This window comes from Anguilla anguilla, chromosome 7 (genome assembly GCF_013347855.1).
Source record: "Anguilla anguilla isolate fAngAng1 chromosome 7, fAngAng1.pri, whole genome shotgun sequence".
Taxonomy (NCBI): Eukaryota; Metazoa; Chordata; class Actinopteri; order Anguilliformes; family Anguillidae; genus Anguilla; species Anguilla anguilla.
This window is the reverse complement of record NC_049207.1, coordinates 1,278,250-1,294,918: the sequence shown is the minus strand read 5'-3', so window position 1 is coordinate 1,294,918 and position 16,669 is coordinate 1,278,250. Positions and strand designations below refer to the sequence as shown.

The 16,669-nt window shown below is 50.3% G+C and overlaps 3 protein-coding genes across 5 annotated transcripts; 2 read left to right on the top strand and 1 right to left on the bottom strand.

The window, feature by feature from the left end:
- Nucleotides 1–110: 110 nt before the first annotated feature.
- si:dkeyp-121d2.7 (zinc finger protein Gfi-1) lies at nt 111–5,216 on the bottom strand. 2 transcript variants are annotated; one of them, XM_035427472.1, is made up of 5 exons: nt 5,010–5,216; nt 3,967–4,281; nt 3,639–3,832; nt 2,090–2,204; nt 111–1,868 (listed from the first exon to the last, which is right to left on the bottom strand). In XM_035427472.1, exons 2-5 carry the CDS (start codon nt 4,259–4,261, stop codon nt 631–633), a joined length of 1,842 nt encoding a protein of 613 aa, XP_035283363.1. In that variant the 5' UTR covers nt 4,262–4,281; nt 5,010–5,216; the 3' UTR covers nt 111–630. The 2 variants fall into 2 exon arrangements, with proteins under 2 accessions (XP_035283363.1, XP_035283364.1); XM_035427473.1 differs by lacking the exon at nt 5,010–5,216 and having other exon boundaries at nt 3,967–5,001.
- A 1,662-nt stretch (nt 5,217–6,878) lies between these two features.
- mif (macrophage migration inhibitory factor) lies at nt 6,879–9,500 on the top strand. The gene is made up of 3 exons (XM_035424999.1): nt 6,879–7,165; nt 8,530–8,702; nt 9,406–9,500. The coding sequence occupies exons 1-3, from the start codon at nt 7,058–7,060 to the stop codon at nt 9,470–9,472; spliced, it is 348 nt and encodes a 115-aa protein (XP_035280890.1). The 5' UTR covers nt 6,879–7,057; the 3' UTR covers nt 9,473–9,500.
- Nucleotides 9,501–10,787: 1,287 nt separating this feature from the next.
- On the top strand, nt 10,788–16,616 carry LOC118231621 (zinc finger protein 397-like). 2 transcript variants are annotated; one of them, XM_035425630.1, is made up of 5 exons: nt 10,788–10,930; nt 11,845–12,279; nt 12,698–12,813; nt 13,223–13,301; nt 13,574–16,616. In XM_035425630.1, exons 2-5 carry the CDS (start codon nt 11,997–11,999, stop codon nt 14,512–14,514), a joined length of 1,419 nt encoding a protein of 472 aa, XP_035281521.1. In that variant the 5' UTR covers nt 10,788–10,930; nt 11,845–11,996; the 3' UTR covers nt 14,515–16,616. The 2 variants fall into 2 exon arrangements, with proteins under 2 accessions (XP_035281521.1, XP_035281522.1); XM_035425631.1 differs by lacking the exon at nt 10,788–10,930 and adding an exon at nt 10,935–11,069.
- Nucleotides 16,617–16,669: the final 53 nt, after the last annotated feature.

Sequence of the window (16,669 nt, the reverse complement as noted above, 5' to 3'; positions counted from 1 at the left end):
TAGTCACATCTGCACAATATTCTTACAGCTGAAAATCAGCATATAAAAACATGCCACATTTTAGACATTTGTCCACACTTGGAAAAAGACATACAAAGGCAACAAGCAAATATAATATTTTACATTTATTAATATTACATAATAATATATCCATGAAATAAACAGTACAAAAGACAAAATGGTTTGATCTTGTAATAAAACAATAGTATGAGTTATTTCCCTCTCAAGTGAATATCAAATCAAACCCGAAGGATCCATAAATAAAGCACAATTCTTTTTTGTTCTCTTTTACGAGCCAAAGGCCCAGCTTTGTCGTCTGTCCGATCACACAAACACGCCCGCTGTGGTTTTTCCGTCTTCACGCAGAGCCTTCCGGCGTGAATGAAGGCTTTTATAGGCCCGAGATGGAGAAGCGTGCACAACAACCACCACCGTGACAAAGAGCTTTTAATAACGTTACCCAAAAAAACAAGAAGAGGAACTGCGGTGTCTCTGAGCTCAGACAGCATAAACGCAGCGGTGTCTCTGAGCTCAGACAGCGTAAACGCAGCGGTGTCTCTGAGCTCAGACAGCGTAAACGCAGCGGTGTCTCTGAGCTCAGACTGCGTAAACGCAGCGGTGTCTCTGAGCTCAGACAGCGTAAATGCAGCGATGGTCTTTGAGCAGTTCTGGCGCGCTGAAGGCCTTGCCGCAGTGAATGCACTGGAGCGCGCTCCGCTCGCCGCTGTGGATCTGCTGGTGCCTCTTCAGGTACTCCACGCGGCTGAAGCGCTTGCCGCAGGCGGCGCAGGCGTAGGGCCGCTCGCCCGTGTGGATGCGCTGGTGCCGCTCCAGGTTGCCCAGCCTGCTGAAGCTGCGGCCGCACTGGGGGCAGCGGTGCGGCCTCTCCCCGGTGTGCACCAGCTGGTGGCGCTCCAGCGAGCGGGAGTGGGTGAAGCGCTTGCCGCAGAGCGGGCAGCGGTGCGGCCTCTGGCCCTCCGCGGGCAGCAGGCACTCGTGGTTCTTCAGGCTCCAGGGCTGGGAGAAGGCCCGGCCGCAGGGGGCACAGCGGTACGGCCTCTCCACGCCGGGCTCTCCGCCGTGCAGCCGCATGTGGGCCCGCAGGTGGGCCGCCTGGCTGAAGGTCTTCCCGCACACGCCGCAGCTCTGGCTCTGGTTCTGGTTCTGGCTCTGGTTCTGGTTCTGGTTCTGGACGGGCAGGAGGCAGGGGTGATCCTCCAGGTCGGCCGCGGAGGCGAACCCAGCCCCGCACCCGGCGCAGAAGTGGGCAAAGTCCCCGCCCTCCCCCGGCCCCGCCCCCAGCCCCGCCCCCACGCCAGTGCCCGCGAAGGGCGGCACGTCCAGGGGCCCGGGCAGCGCCACCAGCCGCTCCACCGCCACGCCGTCCCCCTCCCTCCCCCGCTTGGGCCAGCCGGGCCGGGGCTCCATCCCGCGCGCGGGACCGGCGAAGCCCAGCAGGCCGTCCCCGTCGCGCTCAGCCGGGTGTGTGGGGGCGGCGGCGGCGTCCTGTTCCGAGCTGCACATGCCGTCCAGGCCGATGTACTTCTGCGCCATGGCGTACTCCAGCTCCCCCAGGCCCTCGGGGGCGGAGTCCGCGAAGTCCCCGCCTCCGGCGCCGTTAGGCTCCGCCCCCGCCGGGTCGCGCTCGCCGCCTCGCTCCGCCTTCAGCGCGCTCTCCAGCCCGTTCAGCTCCTCCCCCACCCCTCCCATGCCTGGGCGGGGCCTGTGCTGCTCCCCAAACCCCGCCTCCTCCGCCCCACCCTCCTTCACAGGGGGGGGAGCCACCCCCCACTCCTCCTCCCCGGGCCCCTGCTCCGCGGGACCCCTCTCCCCAACGCTGGGGAGCCCCACACTAGCGTCCAGGTCTCCTGCGGGGGGAGAAACAGTCTTAAACACCGGCTCCCACATTGTAAACTACAGCCCACCAATATCATCCTAAAAACCAAGCACAAAGGCACAAAGGCACATAAAAACACTCCCAGTTTAGCTCTTGTAGCTGTTATAAACAGGTCTTAAACATTCGATTCAGGTTCTCGACTCATTTCCTTAAATAAGAATAAGACCAAACTTAAGTTTTGTTCTCAGCCACCTTCCAGATGGATCCTGGGGCCCGGGTGCAGGGTGGGGTCGGCGGGGTCCATCTGGAGCGCTTCCTGTATGAGCCGCAGAGATTCGGGCCGGTACCCGCTCTCCATCTCTGTGGACTGAGGCAGAGAGGAGGGGTACGGTCAGGTCTCCCATTAAAGATGCACAACAGGATCACCAGCGTGAGGCAGCACCGGTCATAACCAGTCATGGCAGTGCATTACATCTTACAGCCAAAGAATGTACAAAAGGAGTGAGGTCATAGCGATCAACAGGAAAAATCAGTTAATATTCAAATGGGTTGTCAATCAAACACTTGCGCAAAAGAAGGAGACTGTGCGGGTGCGAGGGACGATTCCCCTGCTCCGGTGGGGGACTGAACCCGGGTCACCTCACCCCTCAACCGCAGTGAGTCTGACCAACCATGTGACGCACACCACCTCCTACACTACAGGATCCCCATCCCCAGTTTCGGCTCACCCGGGAGGCTCGCCCGCTCCCCTTCCACGCCCCCAACAGCACTCCCAGAGCAAGGCCCGCCCAGGGGGGTCCAGCCTCGGGGCAGCTGCCCCACACACGCGCGTCTAACCTCTCTGCCTGTAACTGCCGGCCTGTTTTAAATCCTCTCTTTCTGTGGAGTCCCTGTCCAGCGAAGCCGACCCTACTGCAGCCTGTCATCTCCCAAACAGCCAATGGCGGTCCTCGTTCCCCTGTATGACGCGGCAGAAACAGTCTGCTCCTTAGTACCAGCCGTAAACTACCCCCTTCACACCAAGGGACCATCGCCAGTGAAAAAATGAACTGCTTGTGAAGACAGCGGTAGGCTGGTTACAGCTGTCAAATGCGACAATGGGCCCAGGATATACTGTACCGCCACTCACATTCACATCCAGCTACTTCACAGATTCAGCGATCACATGATGTGCTTGATTCCAAACTGACTCCGAGCCCGGGGAAGAATCTATCATTAGAACACACCTTGGCCGGGCGACACCACTGAAAATGCATGAACGCATAATTTTTACATCATGATAAAGTTTTTATGCTTAACCCACCGTATCAACAAACACAGTCAGAGTGAGATATGGCACAAAGAATTTTATCCTCGACGCACAAATGCCACACGCCCACAAAACCAACACACACCGGCCTGGCTGAGGCTCGCACCCACAGCAGCTCACACAACTTCCTTTTGTTTTTCCAGGTCGTCCAATTAAATCTTTACTGAAGCTATTCTCTAGGCACCAAGGGTACAATGGCAGTGCTGAACCTAGGAACTGAGCTGGCAACCTCTTTAGTTAAAAGGCTACTCCCCTAACTTTTGCCTTACCCTTCCACCTCCCCTGCTCCCTGCCACCCCCCTCCCCACCCCCACACACACACTCGCACACACGGACATACAGACACATGCACACACACACTTGCAGACGCACACACACACACGCACACACGCATACACATACGTGGACACACATGCACACACACACACGGACACACACACTGCACCTCCTCACTCCCAGGTCCTCACCCAAACGGCAGACTGGGCTCCTCACCTCCTCCTTGATGCTGGCGGCCTCCTCTCTCGCCCGAGGCACACACACCTCCTCGTCCTCCTCTGCCCCCTGGAGCTGGACCAGGAACACGTCCCGCGCCTCCTCTCCCGCCTCCCCTGCAGCTGCGCCTCCTTCCTCCCAGGGGCTGCCCGCCCAGCCCTTCCCAAACCCTGAGCCCTCCCTCTGCTTAACTCCTGCGGAAGGAGGAGGAGAAGGAGAGCGAGGAGTCAGACTCCTGCAGGTTACACCAACAACCTTAAACTCCAGTTTTAACGTCACGCACATTTCTGACGTAATACTGCAGCAGCACCACTTGAACTGAACTCACTGGGGATTTCAGATCTCCGTCTTTTCCGCCCGCTCTCGTCCGAAACCAGGAGGCCGGAGGCGCGGCGACTGGCAGCCCAGCCCATGCCGTACTTCCGCTCGTTCCTAAGCTTGTTTTCCGTTAGCCTCAGTCTCAGTTTCAGAGCCTCGTTCTCTTTTCTGTTCAGCGATATTTCCACAAGGTAATCGTTGACCGTGTCCTGGAACAGCTTTGTTATCTCACAGACCGACGCTCTGATTAGACTGTCCATGACGGACGTCAAGTGTGTCTGGAAGGTCTTCACCGAGTCAGCCATCGCCGCGCTGTGGCTCTTAACTTTGTGACAGGAGACACACACACAGTTAGTTCGGGTGTCGACAAAATTACTCAGTAACTTAGTCGTATCCAACTACTCCTCTTGACAGCTGGCACTAGCGTATTATGTTAATCCAACTCGCTTGAACATAAGAATTTTCCACTGCTCAACGTCAGACAGACATTTGAATAGTCGTACAATCTAGGTAACTAGTCAACTACATCAAATGTTGCCAGCTAACGTCAATGACATACGGCAGCTTTCGTTTAAATCAGGGGTGTCCAATTTTATCGAAAACGGGTCGGCGTGGCTGTTGGTTCTTTGTTTTAGCCAGCAGTAAGACATCTGAATCTACTTGTCAAGGTTTCGTGATAACGCAATTACATTTACATTACAATTACCTGGATCAAGTGTCGTATTGCTGAACTAAAACAAACACCTGCCCTCACACCGCCCCTTTGGGTTGAGATTGTACACCCCTGGTTTAAATCACACAACCAACCATCCAAGTTTCAGAAGCCAACAGCCAACTTGCCACATGCCAACGGTGTTCAATGCCAGTTAGCTAGACATTCAATACGATAACCAAATTGCTATCCAGTGTAAAATAACAGTTTCGTAAAGAAACTATGCAAGTCAGCGAGCAAAACAAGAGATACATGATGTTAGGCAGAAGCGATCACACATCTTCACCAAGGCATAGAAATCGTGTTCAGCTAACGTCAACTAGCAGACAGTGGTCCATTACCGTTGTGTACTTTCGGTAAACACGATGCGAAAAGGAGAGGTTGAGGAAATATGTCCGTTAACAGCAACTACTTTATTTCAACAGTGTGGCTGGTATGCCTGCGCGAACAGCAAAATAATACAAAACAACTTTTATATCCTCTCTTTTTTAACCACAGCTTTCATCCTCCTCTATAACATAATGTTCCGGATGTTGAACACAGAGCGTGCGCTATGATTACCATAATGACAGAAGGAAAAGCGCATATTTCAATCTCCTGACATTGGTCTGGATGCAAACGTCATTGTCATGCGCCGAAATCCGTTCTGGGTCGACCTTAGATATACAGTGGCATCCATATAACATCTGAGACAAAGGCACATTTTTCCTTGATTTGGCTCTATTTTTTTTTCTTCACATTTTTAGATTTGTAATCAAATAACCCACCTTTTATTGATGGGCATTTTTAGAAATTACAGGACTTTTTACAAGTTCAAGTTTTTCAAGTTCAAGGAAATGCCTCCAAACTCATTTGATGGTGCTTCAGCCTACAAGACAATGATTGCAAACATACTGCTAAAGCACCAAAGGAGTTTTTCAAAGACAAAAAACTAGAAAATTATTGACAGGCCAAGTAAGTGCCTTGATCTGAATCTAAATTAACATGCATTTTGTATGCTGAACAGAATACTTAAACAACGAGTCCCTAAAACAAGCTGGAGCTGAAGGTGGCTGCTGTACAGGCCTGGTAGAGCATCACCAGAGAAGATACCCAGGAACTTTTTTTAAAACAACCTAGAAATAAATGATATCAGCGGGGAATTTGGTGCTATGCCATCTGAGAATGATCTGAACATTAACATCAGCATCACCAATGTTGAGAACTTGCATTCTCACCTGTCATTACCTCTGTTGCTTAGCCAGCTGGGGCAGTAGGTCTTGTGCAACAGATAATGATTAGGGACCTGGGGTATAAACTTGCACGCTATACCTTTACTTCCCAGGAGGGGCAATGCCACTGTGCCAGTAAGCACGGAGCTCCATCAGAACGGCTTCAGCAACATACCCACCGATTTAAATTGATTACACGAAAAAAGTTAAGTTGTACATACTTCAGTGGATGAGTATTTCTGCGAAATGCACTGTGTCTATTGTATGCCAATAGGCTCCTAAAATGTGACACAGTGCCGGACAATCTCTGGACTGTGGGGGAACATGGTGGGCTGTCCTTGTGCTTTTGTATATCCTTATTAAAGCGTAGCTTCGCTGCAGTTGGGCGGAAAGGGAGTGGGCACACCCAAGCCTATAATGTAGGGATAATTATAGTCCTGTAGGGGGTGAGTGGTAGGTACCTACAGTATTCTTTTCTATGATGGGTGTGCAACAGACACTGGTTGGAGTAAGATTAAGAGCAGTATCAGCAGTTTTTTAACTGCACTTTGCCCAACATGCAGGAGAGTTTCCAGCCACAGTAGGCAACAGATGACCAGGTCAGATCCAGAGGGCCAAGTTCCAATATGAGAGACTAAAAGCAGACCATTTATTAATGTATTTCCATATGAATATTTTCACGTTGATAATTTACTATCAAATGATGTGGAAAAATCAGTTGGTTTTAAACTGTGACATTTTAGACAATTTAACACATACAATTCCACACAAATAAAAAGGGGGGGAAACAAGAAAAAGAAAAAAAAATACCACAGATGCTATCAATAACGAAAATGAAAAGTTCACTGAAAACGTGTATTAATTTATACTTGCTTTTCGACTTTCGTACTGTCATTTCTTATTGAACGTATGGATTAAAGATTAGCTAGACTATCGAGCTAGACCATAGATCGAATAAAACGAGATCTAGACGTTCCGCAGTGCATTGTGGTATTACAGTCAGAAACCGGTGACGTCAGGTGCAAGTGGCCAATTTTTCCGAAGTCAGAGCTTCCATTCATTACAGTCAGCCTCACTTTGGCACCGTGTCCTGCACGAAGACTCCGTATCTGTGTGCTTCAGTCTGTAAGAGTCTGGGCTTCGCTTATCTGTTCTTTTATTTCTCAACAGCAGCAACAATGCCGATGTTCGTAGTGAACACAAATGTGAGCAAGGATGCAGTTCCTGCAGCGCTTCTGACAGAGGCCACACAGGAGCTGGCCAAAGCCATGGGGAAACCTGCGCAGGTAACACGGTTATACAGCCTAACTACCGCGCCCGCGGTCAGATAGTGGCGAATGAGTTCTGCTCCTGTCCCGTTATGCGCCGGAGACCATAATGTACCCCCATCCCGAACGCAATCCTCGTCACGTTGCGTTCATAGAAGAAAAAAAAAAAAAAAAAAAAGCACGGCCTTCACTCGCTTTTATGGTCGTTTAATTTGCATTTGCTAAATATTCTGACACTGTGCCGAGTTTTTAAAAGACGTAGATACTGTGAAGGCAACTAATCGTTGACGGCCTGTTTAGCAGCCAAATTTATAAACGTGATCTCGAGATTAGATTAGGTTTTAATAATCGACCCACACACCCACTTCCCAAATCGCAGGCGAACGAGTTATTTCGTTAGTTTGCCTGCTATCACTTGAATTAGCTTGCTACATTTTACAACAACGTCAGTCGGGACACGTGATTTATATGTAACATGAATCAGATAAGAAACTTCATGGATTGTATTCGTTATTTCATTGTTAGCCATAGACGGCAAATTGCGCATGCGTTGTAATTTCAGGACATTTTTTTATTCACTTGGATAAAGGCTTTGACGGTCGAACTTTGGATATGAGGATTGCATAACACTGGAGACAGATCGTGTGTGTGTGAGAGAGAGAGAGAGAGAGGCTGTCTCATGAAAATAAGGATATGTTAAACATGACTTGAAATACCTCAGGAAGTTTGTAGCATTTATTTAATATTTTAAATAACATTGAACATTAAGTAAAATGCGCAACACGTGAAACGCGTTGCGCATTTTGTAATGGAGTGTAATGGAACTGCGGCGGAAATTCCAATGCGCGACAGGTTCCAGGTTATAAACCGTTATTACACGGGAGAAACGGAAAGAGTCATGCCAGCTGACCATCACTTTAGTTTATAAAAATGTGTGCTTGGACTGTGTGGATTTGTTCCTGCTGTGTGTTGGACAGTGCATCACACAGGCTGTACTGACTGGTTCCTGTTGTGTGTTGGGCTGACTGGTCTGCTGTGTTGGGCTGACTGGTTCCTGCTGTGTTGGGCTGATTGGTCTGCTGTGTGTTGGGCCGACTGGTCTGCTGTGTTGGGCTGACTGGTTCCTGCTGTGTTGGGCTGACTGGTCTGCTGTGTGTTGGGCTGACTGGTCCGTTGTGTGTTGGGCTGACTGGTCTGTTGTGTGTTGGGCTGACTGGTCTGTTGTGTGTTGGGCTGACTGGTCTGTTGTGTGTTGGGCTGACTGGTTCCTGTTGTGTGTTGGGCTGACTGGTCTGTTGTGTGTTGGGCTGACTGGTTCCTGTTGTGTGTTGGGCTGACTGGTCTGCTGTGTTGGGCTGACTGGTCTGTTGTGTGTTGGGCAGTACATCGCAGTGCACATCAACCCGGAACAGATGATGCTGTTTGGCGGAAAGGGAGACCCCTGCGCCCTCTGTTCCCTGCACAGCATCGGGAAGATCGGGGCCTCGCAGAACAAAGAGTACTCCAAGCTGCTGTGCGGCCTGCTGAACAAACACCTGGGCATCTCACCTGAGAGGTGAGCGCACACACACACACCTGGGCATCTCACCTGAGAGGTGAGCGCGCACACACACACACACACACACCTGGGCATCTCACCTGAGAGGTGAGCGCACACACACACACACACACCTGGGCATCTCACCTGAGAGGTGAACACACAAACACACACACACACACACCTGGGCATCTCACCTGAGAGGTGAGCGCGCACACACACACACACACACACACCTGGGCATCTCACCTGAGAGGTGAACACACACACACACACACACCTGGGCATCTCACCTGAGAGGTGAGCGCGCACACACACACACACACACACACACCTGGGCATCTCACCTGAGAGGTGAACACACAAACACACACACACACACCTGGGCATCTCACCCGACAGGTGAGTACACACACACCTGAGTATTTCACCTGACAGGTGAGCACACACACACACGCCTGAGCATCTTACCTGACAGGTGAGCACACACACACACACACACCTGAGCATCTCACCTGACAGGTGAGCACGCACACATCTCACCTGACAGTTGAACAGGTGCTCGCCCCTGGCTTGGCGACCTTCCCCTCAACCCGCAATCCCTCACCAGGCGAATTGGACGGCGGCAGCTGATGCCGCTGTTCGTTACGTGTGCACACTATGGCCCGTTTGGAGAGGCTCAAGGTGTTCTAACCGGTGATTCTGTTGCTCTGCGTTTCAGGATCTACGTGAACTTCTTCGACATGGAGGCACCGAACGTGGCCTGGAACAACACCACCTTCGGCTGAGCAGCCATCCACCCCAAGCTCACCCACCCCCACAGACGCAAAATCACCCCCCCACCTCCCATTTCCTACCCCCTCCCATCTCCCCCCCCCCCCCCCCCCCCCCCCACCTCCTACCCCCTCCTGTCTCGCCTCCCCCCCCCACCTCCTACCCCCTCCCGTCTCCCCTCGCCCCCCACCTCCTACCCCCTCCCACCCCCCCTCCCCGCCTCTGCACTAACTGATTGGACAATAGCTAGGCTTAAGAACCATTCAGCTTTGCGGCACGTTGCTTTGTGGAATTATATGCACTCTTTCTTATAGACTGACATACCGCAATAAAGCACACCCCTGACCCCATCCTGGTTCCTCGCTCTGTTGTTTGTGTGTCTGATTTTCTTTTTCATCTCATTCATTTGCACAGACCTGATTAATGGTTTAACAGTTCATTTCTGTACAGTATCAGTTTAAAATAACAACAAAAAACGAAACTGACACAGGTGCTATGGAATGTTTTTATGGATTGGCCCCTAGGCGACTGCCCTTGTGGACTATGCCTAGAACTGGTCCGCACTCTCTGCGTGAAACAGGAATTTAGGAGGATGGAGCCCAACTATCAGGGTTATTAATGTTCTGGGGAAAATAGAAGTCTTAACCAGGTTTAGGTAAAATAAAATGTCCTTTTACGAGGTACATTCGTTTTTTTGAGTTTTTGATTAATAGCTTAATGTCACACTTGCAATTTATGTTGGGTTTACTTAAGGAATTTAAATTTAAAATGTATTGTGTTCACCAATGTCTTCTATCGAATCTATTCAAGACAGCAGATAAAAATACAGTATTTTTCATGTCAGTGTCTTAATTTGACCTGGGTAAGTTAATAAATGCACCCATTGGAGTATATGAAGCACAGCTAAAATTACAACATAAAATTGCTGCAATATTTAGTATATAGATTTGAATAACAACAATGATTTATAATGGACAGTATCACAAAAATCATTTTAATGAGGTACAGGGGTTACCTTTACGTAAATTGGTATTTTGCTATTTTGTCATAAAAGTTATTTGGCCACCTCAAATTCCCCGAATCTGTTTATAGCAATATTCAGTTCCCCACCCGGCTGTCTACTTCATGTACAGTTTATAAATCACACTGGTATGAACATCTGCTAAATGTGCAAAAACAAACAAATTTACCGTTATTTTGATATTACACAATTTACGAACAGGGTGCCACGCGCCAGTTTATCATGGATATTTCCTGGTTATATTGTTAGTAGCCAGCGTGGCGTATGATTTCTGAGACGAAGATCAAGCAAACATGAGTTTTCCCACCAACGCTCTCGTTTAGTGTATATTGAACCTATTAGGCCCCCGTAGTGTTTCCATCATCATTGCTTGGATGGTGGATGTGCTGATGACATATGTGTAATGACACGTCGTAGCTCATAGCTTATCCGTTTTTAATTGATAGCCACGGTAAGTGAATATTAAATATCTGCAGATCAGTGGATCATCGGTCTGTCCTGTCCGCGGAAAGTTTTTTGTTTTGTATGGAGCTCGCGTCCGATGCGAGGCACAGTAGCTACGTTTGCTACTGTAGCTGGCTCTCTCTAAGGTGGCTATTTCTGACAGCTCTGATAAAGCCATTCATAGTGACATGAAATATGGCGTGCATTGTGTGGATAGCTGCATACTGGCGCGTCTGTCGACTAACGTCAACGGTTTCCTCCGGTTTGGAAGGAGACTGAATGCTGGTTTGAAAAGACGCGCTGGATGATGATTTGCTCGGCTGCCCCTCAGCCCATGTTATGCGTACACTTCCGACAGCGAGTGATGCGTAATTTTCTGTAGCTGCTAATATCGATTAGCATGTGGGCAGCTTGCTAACTGCTACTAGCTTGTCCGTTGTGTTGGTGCCGTACCATTACAGCCATTTCTTTGACCACTCTAGCGCTTATGCTGGCTGGCATGGTCTTCGCTTATGTATATCTTATGCGTATGTATATAATTTGATCCTGTACACTAATGCTGTACAATAACCAGAACTTCTTTTCTTTTCATTTACAAAATGAGTGCACGATCATTGGAAAACAGAAATGACAGATGGAATGTCTTTGAATAATTTTCACTATACAAAATGTCAGGCAATTCAAGTGACCATAAGAAATGGTCACCCAGTTCAACCCCACTGTCCTTGTGACACTATTGCTGTACTCTAGCCTTTGCGCAAGATTGCTTGCCACTTTTAAAATATATATATACAATCCCCCTTGTTTGTTTTTAGTCAATAGTATTTTTCATTTCATAATGTTCAATGCTCAAAATGTTTTGTGAGCTTTTTAAAGTTCTCAACCTTTACTGAGTAAGTTTGGTTTGATTTGATTTCATAGGTGCCACAAAAGAGCTTTCTCAGTCAGGCTGGGCACTTGTGTGACATCATACATCAGGGAAGGCAGCCTTCATTGGCCCCACCCCCTCCTGCGTGAGTGACGCCCCCTGGGCCCAATAGGAGCCTGCGGGCCGGGGACAGCCAGCCGGCAGCATGTCGGAAGCCATTCTCACCTTCCAAGCCCAGCTCTCGGGCGTCATGGAGACGGTGCTGAAGACGGCCGTGTTCGAGATCACCTGGCTGGTGGAGAGCAGCTTCCAGCAGGAAGTGGCGCGCGGGCGGCGCGAGGCGGAGGCGCTGCGGCAGAGACTGCAGGCGGCAGAGCGCCGCTGGAGAGCGGCCGAGGGGAGGGCCACCGAGGGGAGGGTCACCTGTGAGAAGTGCGGCCGGGTTTCTGCCGGGGGGTCAGAGCATCGAGCCGGGGCCCCACCAGACGGTGAGTAAGAGTTTCAGTTTCTGCGCCCAGGCCTCTGACACGGTCAGTAAGGCGGGAAAAAGCTCTGCTCATTGGATAGCTGACTCTTTAAAAGCTCTGCTCATTGGATAGCTGACTCTTTAAAAGCTTTGCTCATTGGATAGTTGACTCTTTAAAAGCTCTGCTCATTGGATAGCTGACTCTTTAAAAGCTCTGCTCATTGGATAGCTGACTCTTTAAAAGCTCTGCTCATTGGATAGCTGACTCTTTAAAAGCTTTGCTCATTGGATAGCTGACTCTTTAAAAGCTCTGCTCATTGGATAGCTGACTCTTTAAAAGCTCTGCTCATTGGACAGCTGACTCTTTAAAAGCTCTGCTCATTGGATAGCTGACTCTTTAAAAGCTCTGCTCATTGGATAGCTGACTCTTTGGCTCTCAGGTGCAGAGAAGGGTTGTGGCGTGAAGGAGGAAGAGGAAGTGGGCAGAACCCTGAGCAGCTGTGTGATGGACACACCCGATGAAGCCGCGCGCACTTTCTCCAGACCGCCAGAGACGGTAATTATGCCCGCGGGTTTGTAATGACAGTTATTTAATACGAATCCTGATAACATCAAACACATGCATTGGGTGAGCTCACAGGTGGTAGAACAGGGAAGTAGAAGGAAGTAAAGGAGGTCAAACATTAAGGTTATCCCCACAGTCCGGTATAGAATTGTTACTGTGTCAGTGCCAACTGTAGCAGCAGTCCCACAGGGACGATCCCCAATTGGCTCTCGCATCGCCCAGGGATGGGAGGGATTCATTGGACTGGGGAAGACAGGATCTCCGGTCATGCGCGCCAGTGACCCCTGCTGGTGGATTGGGCGGTGCTCGTGAAGTGTCTCCCGCTGATGCGAGTCTCTTCGAGCGTGACCCGGAGCCCGCTGGGAAGGTTATTCTAACGCTGTTTTTTTTTGTATTGCAGCCCACCTGTTTGGACAGGGACAGGTTGGACCCAGCACGCAAGGAGGAAGGGGGCCCTCGTCTTCAGGAAGGTCTGAAGGGTGAGAACTCTGCGTCACTTTAGGGCACGCGCACGTTATACAAGCTGTGGGCTCCCCGATTGTTTTTTTCTGATCGGGACCGAATCGTAAGAGAAACATTAGGTCGTAACGTTTAATGAATATTAGTGTAAATACATACAATACATATGCAAAATAAGTTTGTGCTGAGCTAAAAATGACAGAACTCTTCAGACCAAAATTTAAACCCATGTACTGTCATGCACCCAGTTATTGTAAATGCTACAAAGCAAATGTATTCTGTTTCCTCTCAGTCACTGTGGAGTCCAGCGGCCATGTTTACTATGAGGACATGGTTTCCAAAGACTCGGCCGAGCTTTTGGAGGAACAGGGGTGCAAGGGGGACTCGGAGGGGTGCACGGAGGAGCCTAAACTCACCGGCCTCGCCCCGGAGTACACCGCGTACGATCGGGCCGCCGTCATTGGGCGAGGGGAGAGCGGCGGAGACCTGCGTGGGCGTGGCCTGTCGCCGACGGCAACCGGCGGAGAGGAGATACAGATAGAGAACGTGATCAGCCTGTCCCGCCCCCAGCTCTGCTTGGCCAATCACGTGAGGAGGAAGCTCTCGCGGAAGGCGAGGGACGTGGTGGCGAAGCCGCCGCCGCCGCAGCAGCAGCAGCTGGAGCTGCCGCCGGCGTGTCAGAGCGCCAGCGCGGCTCGCTCGGGCGCCTCTGGGCCGCACGCCGCCGCCCTCAGCTTCCCCGCGCCCAGAGACCTGAGGCCCCTGCCGGGCGTCGCCGCGGGAGACAAGCAGATCAGCTGCGTGTACTGCGGCAAGAGCTTCAGCTACGTGAGCCGGCTGAAGATCCACCTGCTGAAGCACACGGGGGAGAAGCCCTTCAGCTGCTCGCAGTGCGGCAAGCGCTTCACCATCGCCCGCAACCTGGAGCGGCACCAGCACATCCACTGGGGCGACGCCGCCTTCTGCTGCTCCCACTGCGGCAAGCGCTTCAAGCGGGCCGACCACCTGAAGGTGCACCAGCGCGTGCACACGGGCGAGCGGCCCTACTCCTGCCCGCAGTGCAGCAAGCGCTTCCGCTTCTCCGGGGACCTGAACACGCACAAGCGGGTGCACACGGGGGAGAAGCCGTACTGCTGCACGCTCTGCGGAAACCGCTTCGGCCAGCTGCGGCAGCTCAAAGCGCACCAGCGCAGCCACAAGGGCCTGGGCAGGTTCGACCCGCTGATCAAGTGACCGCGCCGCCCTGCTGGCTGGAATGATCAGGGTCACTTAAGGCCGAGGGCGTGGAGACCCGTTTTTCTTTCAGACTTCACACAGAATCACATGGTTTCAGTGTGCCACCCATAACGATGTGTGCGTGTGTGTGTGTGTGTGCGCATGCGTGCATGCGAGCGTGCACGTGTGTGTGTCTCGTACACCCCACCACAGTTCACTGTTCACATTCACACTGCTGCACTAGGATACAGGCGATTGTGAGCATCAGTGTCTTTAGGGTTTTCCAGCTGTACTGGTGACATGACTGTGTGCCCAAGAACAGAAAATACACAAATACAAGATAATGTGAAATGTATGAATGTTCATGCCTCTGGACTTCAGGAAATAGGGGATTGTGGACCAGGATATGTCCGTTTAGCTGTTCTTGTATTATTACAGTTCCCTGTAAATATCAGCTTGCGGTTTTTTGCAGTGTCACGTTTACCATGTGCCAGACCGTGGGACAGTGTTATAATGCTGCTTGGATTCAGATCATTACTGGGCCTCTAAAATTCAGCACCCCAGGGGCTCCCTAAATGTGAGTCGGGACCCACCGTTGGCCGGGGAACGGGTCAGGGGGTACACATTGGGAACACTCAGGCCTTCATTTTGCATACAAATTCAAACTGAGCACTGCACTGGTTACCACATCTGTATGCACTAGTTACTATTTGTAGGCAATAGTTTCTGTTTATACACGGTGGTTGCTGTTTGTATGCAGTAGTGCTACATGCACTAGTTGCACTGTACTTACATTAAGTTGCTGTGACACACTGAATGACACATTTATATATTACATTGAATTACATTCATCAAAGGCTATACTATGCAGGATTTTTTTTTTTTTTAATTGCTGTGGTCCTGTGTTTACAGTCAAAGAAGTCAGGGGACAGGGGGGCAGCTTCAAACCCGCCCGCTGAGCCCGAGTCCCTGGCTTTGACCAGCTTCCTAACATGGATAGCAGGATAGCTAGAGAACAGAAACCCGCGTCGCCTTTCATCCTGTTGGCGAAATTCAGCTGACCCCACCGAGGAAAAACAATTCTAAGGTTAACTGTAGTTCTTGAACGAGCCCTGTTGGCTTCTTCTTTTAGCATTGCTGTATGTGCATAAAACACAGGGATAGCCAGTGCATCACAGATATGCTTTAGCATGGTTCATTTATAATATTTTCAGGGTAAAAAATCCTGCATAGTGTGCCTTCAAGCAGAGTGACTTGCATGTAAGAGGGTACATATGATACATATAGGAGGGGTGTATATGTATGCAATGTGTATAGGCGGGGTGTAAGGTCAGACACACTAATGAGGGGTTGAGTCACAGAGAATGCTTTTGGCTGCTTTTGTGCAGGAAGTGGGTCATGGACTCGGGCAGCTTGGGAATCACTGAAGGACGTGTCTTCACAGGATTCAGCTGCACCAACGTCCAACCTGCAGGCAGCACCAGCCGGCCTATGGCCTTAACCACAGATTCTGTAGACGCACCAGATACTCAGCCGCGTTTCCACCCAAAGTACCCGGAACTTTTAGTCCCAGGAACTACCTTTCAAGGAACTGAAAGGTTCCTTCAGCCCATTGTCTGCGTTTCCACCGCGGTCTAAAGACCCGCGAAGATTAGGCTAATTAGTCCGCTGACGTAGGAAAAGGCGACGGCTGTTTTACACATCATTTTTGCCGCACGACTATGCAACAACGATGACGCCGTATAAAATCGACGGACAGGCATCATTATTTGTGCGACACTGCAACAACAGTAAGCATGGAGGAGATTCACATCGTGCTGCTGTTGATCGTGATTTACTGCTTTGCAAATGGGGTCATTGAGTCAACGCTGGAAAAGAGACGAGCAGTAGTAGCAAAGCGGAGTCAGAGAATGCAGAGGCAGCATAGGAGCTGAGTATCTGGTTAGTCTGAAGTATCTGTGCTTTAACTCAGATACAACTTCTGAGAAGGGACAAAGTGTCTTTTATTGTGTTGTCATTGAGACAGCACCTTTAATAGTCGCATAGTCACGCATGGCTTTAAATGTTTTACAAAGAGTAGTGTCATTTGTGGTTTTAAAAAAAAACCTGTTTAAAAACGATCAGATGAAGGTTTTTAGTTACAGATCTGTGGTCCCTGTGTTCTTGTTTCTGA